General features: G+C 43.4%; 2 protein-coding genes across 6 annotated transcripts in view; one reads left to right on the forward strand and one right to left on the reverse strand.

Annotated features, from left to right (window-relative positions):
- The window catches only part of SHLD2 (shieldin complex subunit 2), an 83,788-nt gene extending 80,338 nt beyond the window's left edge, over positions 1-3,450 (reverse strand). For 2 of the 5 annotated variants that reach the window (XM_058436455.1, XM_058436456.1), the window contains exon 1: positions 1,788-3,128. The gene's annotated coding sequence lies outside the window, so the exon portion shown is untranslated. Of the gene's footprint in view, positions 1-1,787; positions 3,129-3,367 lie in introns of those variants that run through there. The other 3 variants (XM_058436454.1, XM_058436453.1, XM_032141809.2) reach the window with 3 other exon arrangements.
- Positions 3,451-3,577: 127 nt separating this feature from the next.
- Positions 3,578-14,494, forward strand: part of GLUD1 (glutamate dehydrogenase 1) — a 42,396-nt gene continuing 31,479 nt past the window's right edge. Inside the window, exon 1 of the mRNA XM_032141812.2 lies at positions 3,578-4,298. Coding sequence (XP_031997703.1) covers positions 3,854-4,298 — 445 coding nt within the window. The 5' untranslated portion in view covers positions 3,578-3,853. The remainder of the gene's footprint in view (positions 4,299-14,494) is intronic.

Genomic DNA, 14,494 nt, shown 5'->3' on the forward strand with positions numbered 1-14,494 from the left:
GGCAACTTCATCTGAAAGTCTGTTGAAATCATTTAAGCACCTGATATTTCATTATAATCCTCAGATTATCCCCAGAAGTTGAGGATGGATTTCTGTTCTCTCTTCCTGTCTAGTAAGAGTAAACACGACAATGTGAAAACTACTTCCTTAAAAGCTGTCAATAGTAAAAAGCTGTTCAAAAAACAGAAGGCATAATTTTAAAACTGTTACCATTGTATAAGATCTCAAGGAGAACTAGAATTTGAAGACTCTTTACTGTATACAATATGAAACTGCAAATATAATTCCTAGTTTCATATTTAAGAATGTTCCCCCTCTCTTGTAAATTGTGTTAAAAAAATATATTATCACAGTAAGATAGCAGAGAGCAAGTCAGTTATTTTCTGTGGCAAATATGGCAGACACTGTGAGTTGTCTAACAATTATTCCTTCTGGCTGGGAACAGTGGCTCATGCCTATAATCCCAACACTTTGGGAGGCTGAGGCAGGTGGATCACCTGAGGTCAGGAGTTCAAGACCAGCCTGGCCAACAGGGTGAAACCCCGTCTCTACTAAAAATACAAAAAATTAGTCAGCCATGGTGGCAGGTGCCTGTAATCCCAGCTACTGGGGAGGCTGAGGCAGGAGAATCGCTTGAACCCAGGAGGCGGAGGTTCCAGTGAGCCGAGATCCCACCATTGCACTCCAGCCTGGGCAACAAGAGCAAGACTCTGTCTCAAAACAAACAAACAAACAAACAAACAAACAAAACCAATTATTCCTTTTCTGCTTTTCTTCCTGGCTGGCACAGTCTGCCTATACTTCAGAGGCCAAAAGTGCCAGTAAGTCTTCCTTGTAGCCTCCCTTACAGCCAGGGCGTGGCATGTAACCAACCCAACCCTAGCTACTGGGGTCTAAGAGAGTTGAAGGTAGCTGGCAGGCCTCTGGAAAAGGTTTCTTCACTAATACCGGGATATGCACAGGAGGAAACTGCTGTTTCTCCATAGAACTTAGTTATGGCTACATGTGACCCCTGGAACTGCTGAAGCCATCTTACAACCCTTAGGAAAGACATCACAAATTTGCTGAATGTGTAACAGAGAGAAGAGCAGAGTAGGTATCTGACGGTATCATTGAGCCCTTGGACTGACAATGGAAAAGCCCTGCCTTCAGACTTCTTGTTAGATAATGTTATCTTGGTTTATGGCTTTCCTTTTAAGCCATTTTTATTTGGATATTGCTACTTGAGGGTCAAGGCATCCTAAGGAATCTCTGTCTTCTTACTTCAGGTCCAATTTCCTGAGCTGACTCAACATTATCACCGTCTCTACCTTGTGCCTAGTCCTTCACTGACATGTCTTTCACTAAGAAGCAAGCGCAACATAACTATACTCACATATATGCTTCGCCTAAAGTCTGTTTCTTCTGCAACACCTCTAGAATGGTCAAGGAGAAGGTACTTTTTGCTTCTTTGGTGTATTTTTCAGTTATGTCTGTTTTTAACAGCATTATAGATGTGCCCCAATTTTTACCTTACACTTCCTTTCTTATTATCCTCTAACACCATACTGAAATTACAATTGATCTAAAAGTTTCAAAAGCAAAATGCTCAAGATAGGATAAAGATTTTCTTTTCTAGAGGGTGGTCCACATCATTAAACAGAGCTGAATGGCAAGGCATCTTGAATGATGAATAACTGAATGTGCCATTCTTTATATATAAAGAAAACAAAAAACCTGACCTCTATTTTAAAATGAAGATAAAGAGAGGCATAATAAGTAACATACAGGTGAGATCAGAATCCTACCTTAGTGGCTGGGTGTGGTGGCTCACACCTATAATCCCAACACTGGGAGGCGGAGGCAGGTGGATCACAAGGTCAGGAGTTCAAGACCAGCCCGGCCAACATGGTGAAACCTCATCTCTACTAAAAGTACTTAGCCGGGCGTTGTGGCGGGCACCTGTAATCCCAGCTACTCGGGAGGCTGAAGCAGGAGAATCACTTGAACCCGGGAAGTGGAGGTTGCAGCGAGCCAACATTGTGCCACTCCTCTCCAGCCTGGGCGACAGAGCAAGACTCCATCTCGAAAAAAAAAAAAAAAGAATCCTACCTTAGTGCAATTAATTTGTTAATATATTTTTTAAATTTTCATTTTCATTCTTTTTTTACTTTTTATTTTTTTCCTAATTTAGCTCCCATTTATAAGCACAGTTAATTTTTTCTTTTTTTTGAGATGGAATCTTGCTGTTGTCACCCCAGCTAGAGTGCAGTGGCGCCATCTCGGCTCACTCCTGCCTCAGCCTCCCAAGGAGCTGGGATTACAGGCACTCGCCATTATGCCCGGCTAATTTTTGTATTTTTGTAGAGACAGGGTTTCACCATGTTGGCCAGGCTGGTCTTGAACTCCTGACCTCAGGTGATCCACCCGCCTCGGCCTCCCAAAGTGCTGGGATTACAGGTGTGAGCCACCGCGCCCAGCCAGCACAAATTTTTTTTTTTTTTTTTGAGATGGAGTCTTGCTCTGTCACCCAGGCTGGAGTGCAGTGGCGCAATCTCGGCTCACTACAACCTCCGCCTCCCGAGTTCAAGCGAGTCTCCTGTCTCAGCCTCCCAAGCAGCTGGGATTACAAGCACCCGCCCGCCCTCATGCCTGGCTAATTTTTGTATTTTTGCAGAGACGGGGTTTCAGCATGTTGGCCAGGCTGGTCTTGAACTCCTGACCTCAAGTGATCCACCCACCTCGGCCTCCCAAAGTGCTAGGATTACAAGCGTGAGCCACCATGCCCGGCCAGCACAGTTAATTTTTAAGAGACCTCACATGTTTCTTGCATGATGGCTTAAAAAGATAAGATCCTACATTTTTCATGTTTACTCACAACATGAAAGGAACCCTTAACCAAGAGTAGATAAACCTTTGTGGGATCTCCACACTGCAGAGCAGTTGAACGGGACAATAAAAACTCGCGTGGTGAGAGCTTGTGGGCGAGTGACTCCTTTCCAGCTCACGCCAGCCACGCATAATCCAACTCCAGGTGCCACGCCGCTCTCTGCAGCCCTGGCTGGTGACGCCGAGCCCTCAGCCCGGCCTTCCGCGGCTGCGGCTCTGCCTCGCTTTCCTGCCCACGTGTCAGCACCCGCACGCCCGGCCCCGGCCTGAGGCCGCCAGAGAACAGGCCAGGGTGGGCCGCCCGTTCCGAGGGCGCGCAGGCGGAAAGGAGGGGCGCCCGTGACTCACACGACCCGGTCCCCGACCAGACCGCCAAGGTTCACCCGCGCCGCGCTCCCGGGGACTCGGCCTCTGAGCGCCCCACAGAGGCCAGCCCCCGACCCCGACCTCCCTGGGCTACCCCCCCCCCTCCCTGGGGGACCCCCCGCGGCGCACATACCTGAGAACCCCGCCGGAGGCGGGTGCGGCCTCCGGGAAGCTCTGGCCGCCCGTGGGCCCGCCCCGCCCCGCCCTTCCCCTCCCCTCCCCGCCCTTCCCCTCCCCTCCCCTCCCCTCCCCTCTCCTCCTCGCCCTGCCTTTCCCCTCCCCTCCCCTCCCTTTCCCCACTGGCGCGCGAGCATGCGCGCCGAGCCCTCCCGCGCCTGCGCGCCCCCGACGCCCCGCCGGCACGCGCCGCCGCCAGCGAGGCCCGGCGAGGCCGCGGCGGAGGCGGAGGCGGAGGCCCGGCGCCCTGGGCGGCGCCCTGCCCCCGAAGTCCATCCTCCCCGTTAGGTGGCGAGCGCCAGAGGGGAGGGGACAGCCGGGTAGGCAGGAAGCTGCGGCTTAAAAGGGCACCCCGCGCCGGACCCTTCCTCCCTAGTCGCGGAGAGTCTGAGAAAGCGCGCCTGTTCCGCGACCATCACGCACCTCCCCTCCGCCTGTCGCCATGTACCGCTACCTGGGCGAAGCGCTGCTGCTGTCCCGGGCCGGGCCCGCTGCCCTGAGCTCGGCGTCCGCCGACTCGGCCGCTTTGCTGGGCCGGGCCCGGGGACAGCCCGCCGCCGCCCCGCAGCCGGGGCTCGCATTGGCCGCCTGGCGCCACTACAGCGAGGCGGTGGCCGACCGCGAGGACGACCCCAACTTCTTCAAGATGGTGGAGGGCTTCTTCGATCGCGGCGCCAGCATCGTGGAGGACAAGCTGGTGGAGGACCTGAGGACCCGGGAGAGCGAGGAGCAGAAGCGGAACCGGGTGCGCGGCATCCTGCGGATCATCAAGCCCTGCAACCATGTGCTGAGTCTCTCCTTCCCCATCCGGCGCGACGACGGCTCCTGGGAGGTCATCGAAGGCTACCGGGCCCAGCACAGCCAGCACCGCACGCCCTGCAAGGGAGGTGAGCGTCGGCCGGGCCCCGTCCCGCCCTCCCTGCCTCCCCTGCGGCCCTCCCCTCCGGCCTTCTGCCCGTGCGGGGCCGCTGCTCAGCCCAGCCCAGCCCAGCTGGAGCGGGCCGGGTCCCCGCCCAGGTCACCCCGCCTCGGATGTGGCCGGCTGTGTGGATGGTGATTTTTCCGCCTTAAATCATGCGGTTGGCCTGCCCCCTCCCCCGCGCCGTCACCCCGGGCCTCTGTGTATGTTGATCTTGCATGCAGAGTAGACGCTGCACCGGTCTCCTTTTGGTCCCAGTGTCTGTGTCACACACGGCAGGTCCTGCCAAAATGCACTTCTAGGAAAGGGAATGACCTGCCCGTGTGATAATGCCTCGTCAGTGTTCTTGGGCTTTTGTGACTCTCCCCTAAATGCAAACTGTCAAATTGTTTTCTGGTATTTGTCCCAACAGTGACAGATGATATCCGAACATGGAAAATGACTTGGCTTCTAAGTTTGAAATCCAGACAGTTTTATTAACCAAAGGAATTTACTAATCACGCGTTAATCGCTTCAATTAAGTTATTTTCCCGTTCTGACAAGTTCTGTTTTATACCAAAAAAAAAAGGAAAAACACAAAAAATCACAAGCAATGTAATATCTCTGAGAAATAAACACCTGGCGTCCTGACAGTAAATTTACAGGTTGTAGGCTGCGGATGGCCAGCCAGCCAGTGGAATGAAATAGCTCTGGGGGTGTGTACTGGTCCTGGCTAGCCCTGGATTTGAGCTTCAGGAAAGGTATAGTACGTGAAGAAAGGGGTTAGATGTTTGGTAGTCACCGGGTTATCCTGTAGTTTAAATCATTTAATGTCTGTAGATTTGGCCTCTGTAGTCAGATTGCTTTCTTCGAGCAAATAAGAGCTTTTTTCCCCTCAATGCATTGCACCATACCTCTTTAGTAACCTAAAATGGAAAGGACAAACCACTTTTGTCTACTGTAAAAAAGAAAAATTATATGGAATAAAGAGCCCGGGGAGGCGAGGAGTCTTGTTGGAGATGGATTGGCTGAGAAGCACAGAGGATGTTGGGCTAGACCCATGTCTTAGTAAACCTGGTTCTGTGCTCTTTCAGTTATGCCCGCTGACTTCTAAGGATTTTTAGAAATCCTCTCTGTACCGGAAAAAACTTGAGCGGTGCTGGTGTTCCCAGCAGGGGGGACAAAGGTTGCTTTTAAAGATTTACTAAATTTGCGTTGACCCCACCCACTTCTAGGACTTAACTTTGGAGCTTAATTACCCTCTAGCTCTGGTTTCCTCTGCCAAAACCAGTGTTTGAGCCACTTTGACCTCTGATTTCCTTTCTAGCTTCAAAATTGTATAAAATGTACACACCGTCAGTCTCCTACATTGCCTTCCTTCATCCTACCACTCCTTTATTCTCCAAACCAGGAAAACAAGTTCAGACTCCAAAGAAAGGCAAATAAGGATGTTGGAGGAAGTTCAGGCAATGTTTAGCAGATATTGAGTTGCATCGTTTTCTTAAAACGGACATCAAGTTTGTATTTTTACTATCTTGCTGGCAGCATTTGCCAGTCCTTTAAAAGGTGTACAGATAAATCGTTGTATGTGGTTTTCTGCAGGATCTGATTTGGTCTCTGAAATCCTTTTTCTTCGATTCTTCAGATGCCCAGCTCTCTCCTGTTTTTATAAGTCGCAGCTCCACAAACTCACCGAAGCAACTCGTTTACCAGTTTGTCAGTCCTCTTTCTCTTGTTGCCACAGCAGTTTTAATGCCAAAATATTGAACCTAGCAACAAATTGGGTCCGCCATACCAAAGCACTGTTACTGTAGCACTTGCTTGTACTAGAGTGTAAGATACAATTTTCTGTTCCATTTATCCCGTTTACAAAAAAGCATGCTATTAACCCCCAGCATATAAACATGGAGAAACTGAATTGTTACTAATAAACTGTTGCAAGCATTGATAGAACATCAAAGAAAATTGGCCTCTACAAAGTGATAAATTTATTATCTTCAGGAATTTGAAAGGCTTTCTGGATTGGGGAAGATTATATAGCTATGAAAGCCCTTAAATATTTTAGTGTGCTTAAATAAACAGTATACTCAACAGATGATCAGCAAAATTTGGGTACTGTAGCCTTCCGTGCTTTGTGTTCAAGACATCCCCAGATCTATCTACCCATTTATCACCCTTGTTTGCAGAGAATGTGCATTCTAAGAGGGACAGGTCTTCTTTCTTAAAGCTTTTTTAATGTCTGAGACATTGTTAACCTTTGTGGTCCCGCTCTAGTCTTAGAAACACAGAATATATTAGGTGATTGAGATTTTTTTAAATGCTTTGGATAATCCCTATGAAATTCTGTCTTTCCCTCTTAAACATATTTTAGCGCATTCTTCTTCCCTCTCCCCACTAACCTGTCTTCTCTCCCATTGGTTCTTTCCCCCCAAAAAAAGAAAACCTCATCTGCCTCTCTCCACCCTTTTTCCAACCTTCAGCTTCCTATATCTCATTTTCCCTCAAGAGCAACCTTATCCCTGAGTTTTCTAAATTAAAATTCTTGAGGTTGAAGCAAAGCAACAATCTAGCAATAATCTCTAAGGGAAACAGATGGTTATAAGACTTGGTGGCTGATGTGTACTTTTTCCAAGTAAATATTTAATAATACACACAGTTTTTGTGCTTCTCTTTTCCCAGTTACTACATGTACCTGAGGCCGTTAGATTTGTCTGTGTTAAGGATTTGAAAGGGTATGCTGTAGGATCTGAAGGGAAGTTTAAGTGAGGCCTTAAAAATATTTCCAGCAAAGGGGCATGTTGTGAGAATATGCGACCGATTTGAGAAGACTGGTTCAAAAGTTCTGGTGTGTTTGGAAATATTATCAAAGATTGTTCTATTAACTTTCTCTGAGTAAATTATCTGTATTTCATTTGCTATGGTTCTGCCTGAGACCAGTCTACCTTTTTAGAAGGAAGTTTATCGTTTTAAAGTCAGTTTGGAGGGAAAGTAGAGATTGATAATAGCAATTTATTGATGGTAGGAGTCAATTAACTTTCTCTTCCAGTCTGCCCCCCCAGTTGTCTTGATATTAAAACTATTAAAATTCCCTATCACTGATGCTACTATCATAAAATTTTCTAAAATTATCATAATTTACATATAGTTGATGGACCGTAGATGGAGTTCTCTCATACATTGACCCTAAGTCTTTTAATTACAAATATTAGTACCCAAAAAAGTGTGCCCTATATTAACCCAGTAACTGGTTTTTAAAAGTCAAAATGCCAGAAGGAAACAGTGGAATCTTGATGACATAATGCAAGAGAAGACCGGAATCGATGCAGTGTTAAAGACGCCCTCAGCCTCTGGGATGTCATTGTTTAGCGCTTAAGGGAAGACTATAGAAAGCACTGATACTGATTTAAAATGAGATATTTCTCTGCCTTCACTGGGGGAAAAAAATGTTTCTGACTTATTTTGCTATGCTCAGTTGACAACCATCAAAACTTAGGTAACTTTCAATAAACTCACAGTTTCTAATATTTTCAAGTGGCTGTGTGTCTGCATCTGCTGCCGCAGATAAAATATAACCTTTGTAGGTGAATTTAATTTAGGACTTTTCTGAAAGTACCGTTGGAGGATAGGTAATGTGTGTGTCTTTTAAAAGCACTTAGCCCCGAGGTTGTTGTTTTTAATACATCTTATTTAAATACAGAACTGTGTTGCCCTTATGCCTTTTTATTTCATGGAAGCCAAATGCGTCTTTTCTCCCAAAGTATACTAGAAAATGAAGACCCTTGGTAATGGTAGTGATCTATACATCAGATTTCAGTCTTTCTGTCACTTGCATGTATGAATCCATTTAGCAAGTTTGCTTTTGGCAGTAAAGCCCCATGTGCAGGAAGACAAACAACTGCTCACTCATTATCCAAAGTATACTTTGTAAGAATTAGGGCATCAAAAATTGGAGCCTAAGCACCAGTATATATTAAAGTTCAATACAACTTGTAGTGTTTAAGTACAAGAAATAAAAATTGAGCCTGAACTTTTGGCATATAGTGGGAGGAAATTAGTTTTACCGCTGTTAATAATTCGGATTGCTTAGGAAAATCAGTTTTTATCTACTTATGTTAAAAATACTAAGGGTTCTGCCTGTAACCATTAAAAACTAAAATATTAACCTGTAGATGTTTAAAAAATCCTAGACACTAGTCTCTGCCGTGTGACTGTTCTTCTTTTCTATTTATTTTACCCAATAATTAGGCTTTTACAATGTAAGTAGTAGAGAGAAAAATCTCTAATATCACTTTAGAGCACATTGATTCATAAATAGCCCATAAATTTTGTACTCAGCAAACCCATAAAATACACATGCATGATTCACATTATCAAATAGTAATGAAAGTTACAAAATGAAAAGTGGAGCAGCTCTACCTCAAGTCCTTCCCATGAACAATCTTAAATCTAATGCCGCTGTCTAAAACTGACTAGTTATCCAAATGAATCACTATTTTCCCCTTTCCAGAGGCAGAAATTAATACAGATTCAAGTGTTCACTATCAAGTCGGAATTGTTAATATGTGAAATACTACTGATAAAGACAGGAAAGGCTTTATTAAAGACAAGACGACAAACTAGGAGAAGGAGCTGCTCAAGACCTTCCGATTATCTTTACAAAAAGGCAACTATACCTGGAAGATTCTGCAGCCATACACATTCTGCCTTCACTGAGGTCAACTGCCTTCACCGAGGTCAGATATTAGCAAAGGCTAACATTTATACAGCTCTATGTGTGCCAGGCATTTTATTAAGAACTTTTCATGCATCATCAGTTTTATCCCTCATAGCAACAATGCATGTAAGAACTTTTCATGCATCATTGCTTGTATGCCTCATGCAAAACACTGTTGTCCCTGATTTCCAAATGTGGCTACTAAGGTTGAGGAGTGAAGTGTCTTTTGGCAGGGTGACACAGCTAGTACGTAGTGGAGTTGAGGTTCAGATTCTGGGCATCTGATTCCAGCACCCACCTTAATCATTGTTGTCTGGGATTTATTTATGCAAAAAGTTACAAATTGTATCTTAGGCTTTTAATTGTAAGCACTGATTGAGAACCACCCCATGCCATTGACACAATGCTTCATAATACTTTGGATCGTAGATACCTTTGAAATTTCTGTTAAAAGCTATTAGAAGACCTACCTTCTTCCTAGAAAAATACATATTCAAACAACTTTGCATATAAAACTCAGCGTAGATGATATGTCTAGAGGTCCATTTATTCTAATTGCTAAGGAAATGAAATAACCTTTTTCCCCTACACCCAACTCTGAAGACCTGAAATAACATTTTAAACAGTTTTCCATCAAAAGAGGTTTGAAGACTTTGGTGTTTAAGAGATTAACGTGTTAGCCAGAACAACTCATTTCTCTACCAGTGTGTACTCCATTTATCTTTAAAGATTTTCTGTTGAATAATTTTGAAATTACTTTCTTAGTTTTCTTCATTAAAAACTAAGAAAATGCTTTGTTTATCATGAATTGCTATTTCTCTTGATTATTATTCTTGGAGAAAGTCTATCAGACATAATTCTTCTGATTTGCTTCTAGGCTAGAGGAAAATGTGAAAGATGATAAGTGAAAATTACAAAGGTTGTCAGTAGTATGACTTCTTTTATCATTTGTCATTATCATAAATATATCAACATAGGACTTTAAAAAAATATTTTGTACATATTGGGCCTTAGTAGTATTTTGCATGAATTTTTTTTTTTCTTTTTTGCCAAGAGAGAAAGAGCAAAGAAATAACCAAGGGTGATGTACTCGTATTGGAGGTTTACCAAATAAGGACTGCTTTTATTATGAACTATAGTCTATATTCTAAGTAAATCAATTTTTTTATTATGTGTTTTTTTGTTCCTGCAGGCAAAATCTCTGAACTTTATGCAGAGGGTTCTTTTCAAAAAACAAAGTTGAATTTTTTTATTTCTTGGAATATTTTTTTCATTGATTTCTCCCAAGTAGAGCAGATTCAAATCTCATTTGTACCCTATGTCTTTTTTGTTTTGCTATTAGCTCAGTATTCTGTTTCTACATTTTCCTTTCCTAGAACCAGTCAATAAACGACAAAAAAAAAAAAAAAAAAAAAAAACTAAATCATGTGTTATTGCAGTAGGAGTTCAAGGATACCAAGGACAGACAGTCTTGTTTGTTTATTTGTTTTTTTTTGTTTTTTTTGAGACAGAGTTTCGCTCTTGTTGCCCAGGCTGGCATACAGTGGCACGATCTTGGCTCACTACAACCTCTGCTTACCAGGTTCAAGCAATTTTCCTGCCTCAGCCTACCAAGTAGCTGGGATTACAGGCATGTACCACCTCGCCTGGCTAATTTTTGTATATTTAGTAGAGACAGGGTTTTGCCATGTTGGTCAGGCTGGTCTCGAACTCCCGACCTCATGTGATCCACCCTCGGCCTCCCAAAGTGCTGGGATTACAGGCGTGAGCCACTGTGCCCGGCAGACAGACAGTCTTAATGTGGTAACAGAGAACGCTGGATAGGAGTTGGATAAGGCCATTTCAGATAAAGAGGGGATGGCTTCACCCAAGGCAGGAAGTGGAACTGTGTGTAAGGGGGTCATGAAGACAAACTACATTTGTAAATAATGAGAAATAAGGACTTGTGACAGTAAATATATTTGGTTTCTTTGCCTGGTTCCCAACACAGAGCTCCTGAATCCTTTGCAAATTCCTGAGTGATAGGAGCATCTTTTGTTCTAACTAGGACACTCTTGATGGGCTTCTGGGTAGCTTCAAGGTGGGGGCTAGTCACCAAAAAGACCAAGCCATAATTAGAAATTTGGGACTTTCAGCCCCACCCTCTGACCTCTGGAGATTGGAAAGGGGCTGAAGATTGAGTTTAATCAGCAATCAGTCATGCCCTCATAATGGAACCTCTGTACAAACCCTAACTGATGGGTGGAATATGGGGAGAGTTCAGAGAACTTCCAGGTTGGTGAATGCATCCATGTATGGGTAGGGTGGTACACTCCAAATTCCAGGGGGACAGAAGCTCCTGCAATGGGAACATTCCGGACATGGCCCTGTGTACCTCTTCATGTAGCTGTTGATTTGTATCCTTTACATAAGTAACGTTTCCCTGAGTCCTGTGAGCCTTTATAACAAATTATTGAACCTGAGGAGGGGGCCATGGGAACCCCCTGATTGGTAGCCAAGTTGGACAGAAGTGTGGGTGCCCTGGGCACCCAGGACTTGGAACTGGCATCTGAAGTAGGGAACAGTCTTGTGAGACTGAGCCCTTGAGCTGTGGGGTCTGTGCTAACCCTGGTAGTCAGTGTCAGAACTGAATTGCAGGACACCCAGTTTGTATCTGCAGAGAACTGGAGAACTGCTTAGTGTGGAAAACCCACACATTTGTTGTCAGAAATGTGCGAGTAAAAACAATTTTTTCTTTTTTTTTTTTTTTGAGACGGAGTCTCACTGTCTCCCAGGCTGGAGTGCAGTGGCGTGATCTGGCTCACTGCAAGCTTCGCCTCCTGGGTTGATGCCATTCTCCTGCCTCAGCCTCCCGAGTAGCTGGGACTACAGGCGCCCACCGCCACGCCAGCTAATTTTTATTTTATTTTATTTTATTTTTATTTTTAGTGGAGATGGGGTTTCACCATGTTAGCCAGGATGGTCTCGATCTCCTGACCTCGTGATCCGCCTGCCTCGGCCTCCCAAAGTGCTGGGATTACAGGTGTGAGCCACCGCGCCTGGCCAATTTTTTCCTTTTATGTTTGTTGGATGGATAATGATGAACCTAGCAGGGCACAGAAAGCTAGGCAGCAGTGGAACTGAGAATGAAGTTATAGTTAATAGCAGAGAATGAAAAAGAAAAGACAGATAAAACATTTTGAAGAAAGGACAGTAATGTATTCCCAACAGGTAGGATTTACAGGATGAAGGAGAGAAGAGGCAAAGATAACCACAAAATTTCTAGCCTGAGAGACTGGTAGAAAAAAATGGTGGTATCAGGGACAGATGGGGTTATTAAGAAAAAGGATTGGATTTTTAAAATAAAGAAGATCTGGCGTAAAATTATCCTCAGGGAAATTGGAAATCCAGGCACGTACTTCTCTCCGTCATGCCCTTGCATAGTGCAGTCCCTCTGCCTGTCCATGCCTCGCTTCCCCCTCCCTGGGATTCCTCTGCCTCTTAAGACCCATCTCAAATTATCACGTAGACTTGTAAATAATTTATATGAAACTGGATAGCTGAGGTTTCAAGCCTTTATCCCTTTAAAACTTTTTAATAACAAGTTACTGTTATCTTTTACTAAATCCAACTTTATAGTCACCATTTTAACTAGCATCATTTCCGATTCCAAGACCTGTTTGGTGTGAAAGTGCAGCTAAGTTACTGTTAATCAAGATCAGAATAAGAGAATCTACCAAGAAAAATTAACAAAATCCCCCTTTTAATGTGTAATCTTCCATCCATCAGGCTGTAAGTTAACACAAAACAAAGTTGTATGTTTTATGGATATGTACATATATAATTGCAGGGAACATGATTTGGAAGGATATACACTTACATTGCTAAGAATAGTCACCCCTAAGGAGAAGACTGGGGTCACAAGTGGGAGTCAAGGGAGTCTTCGGCTTTCTTTTTGTATTTAAATTTTGATAGAAATACATACATAAGTATTATAATTTTAAATTTTTAATGAAAAAGTATTTTTCCTTTTTTCCTGTGATCTATCAATAGGTTATATTTTTCTAATATCAGCTAAACATTTGCTTCCCAGAAAGCTTAGTTACCTCTTTAAAATTTATTCAGGTTAAAATAAAAGATTTAGACAGTGGATTAAAAATCTAAGATGGTGTTTGCCTACTTTATACAAAACAGTACATTGATGCTGCTAAAGCAATTAAAGTATAATTTTTCTGTTTGTTTTTTTTTTTTTTTTTTTTTTTTTGAGACGGAGTCTCACTCTCTGTCGCCCAGGCTGAAGTGCAGTGGTGCAATCTCTGCTCATTGCAACCTCCGTCTCCTAGGTTTAAGCGATTCTCCTGCCTCAGCCTCCCCAGTAGCTGGGATTACAGGTGTGCACCACCACGCCCAGCTAGTTGTGTTGTGTGTTTAGTACAGACAGGGTTTCACCATGTTGGCAAGGCTGGTCTCCAACTCCTACCTCAAATGATCCGCCCACCTCAGCCTCCCAAAGTTCTGGGATTACAGGCATGAGCCACCACGCCCAGCCTAAAGTGTATACTTTTTCTTAGCTCCTATATGCAGTGCTCCTTCCCCATGCTGAATGTCTGAATTTTTATCTGAGACATAGTATTTCAGGAGGTCATTACTTGAGAGTTCCTCCCTGCTTCTAACCTTCCTCTCCTCATTTTAAGTTACACTACATTATTGTGGGTTAGAAGGTACATTAATATTAAGTGAAAAAAATACGATCTGATGAGTAAGTGGCAAGAGTGTTAGCTTATAAGTATTAAGAGTTGTTCTGAGGCCTTTTTGCTTTTCTGGGGGTTCTGTGCTTCTGGTAGAACTCTTGGTTATTGAATAAATAGTTCCTGAAAAGTGAGAAAGTACAGCTGGAAATTAGATTTCTGATGAATAAATCAAACCCTATTAAGAGAAACAGGTTCAAGTAATTTTAAAACCACTTGAATTTTCATAAATGTTTTGTTAATGACTAATTATAAAAAACTGACTCTAGCTGGAGGCTTTTGTGTGTTTGCTTTTGAGTCGGCTAGGAAAAGGAAAAAAAATTCAAGCTTAGTCAATTGTGGTTTTCACTGAATCTTTTTTAAAGTAATGAGCTGGTTTGTTTTCTTCATCACTATAGCAACTTAAGCTAGTTTTTGCTTTTGATTTTTATTTCTCCTAGAGAAACTTAGCATGCACTGCTCATTAGACTTGAGCATACTAAGGAATATCTGTGGTAATTAAGTTAAAAATCAGATCAGTGCTTTGTACTGTATATAGTTGCAGATGTCTGCATTTCACTAATATTCCTTGGAAACATCTGGATACCAGTTAACATAAAATAACTGTTTAGTCGGTTTCTGTTCAGAATAGAAGGAATGATTTAAAAGTTCCCATTGTAGTACATACGTCATTCTATGCCTAGCCCTTCCTCCAGCTTTACTGAGATTGATAAATAATAAACGTCATGGGTGGTGTGTCTTTAG

This window comes from Hylobates moloch, unplaced genomic scaffold, assembly GCF_009828535.3.
Source record: "Hylobates moloch isolate HMO894 unplaced genomic scaffold, HMol_V3 SCAFFOLD_3, whole genome shotgun sequence".
Lineage (NCBI taxonomy): Eukaryota > Metazoa > Chordata > Mammalia > Primates > Hylobatidae > Hylobates > Hylobates moloch.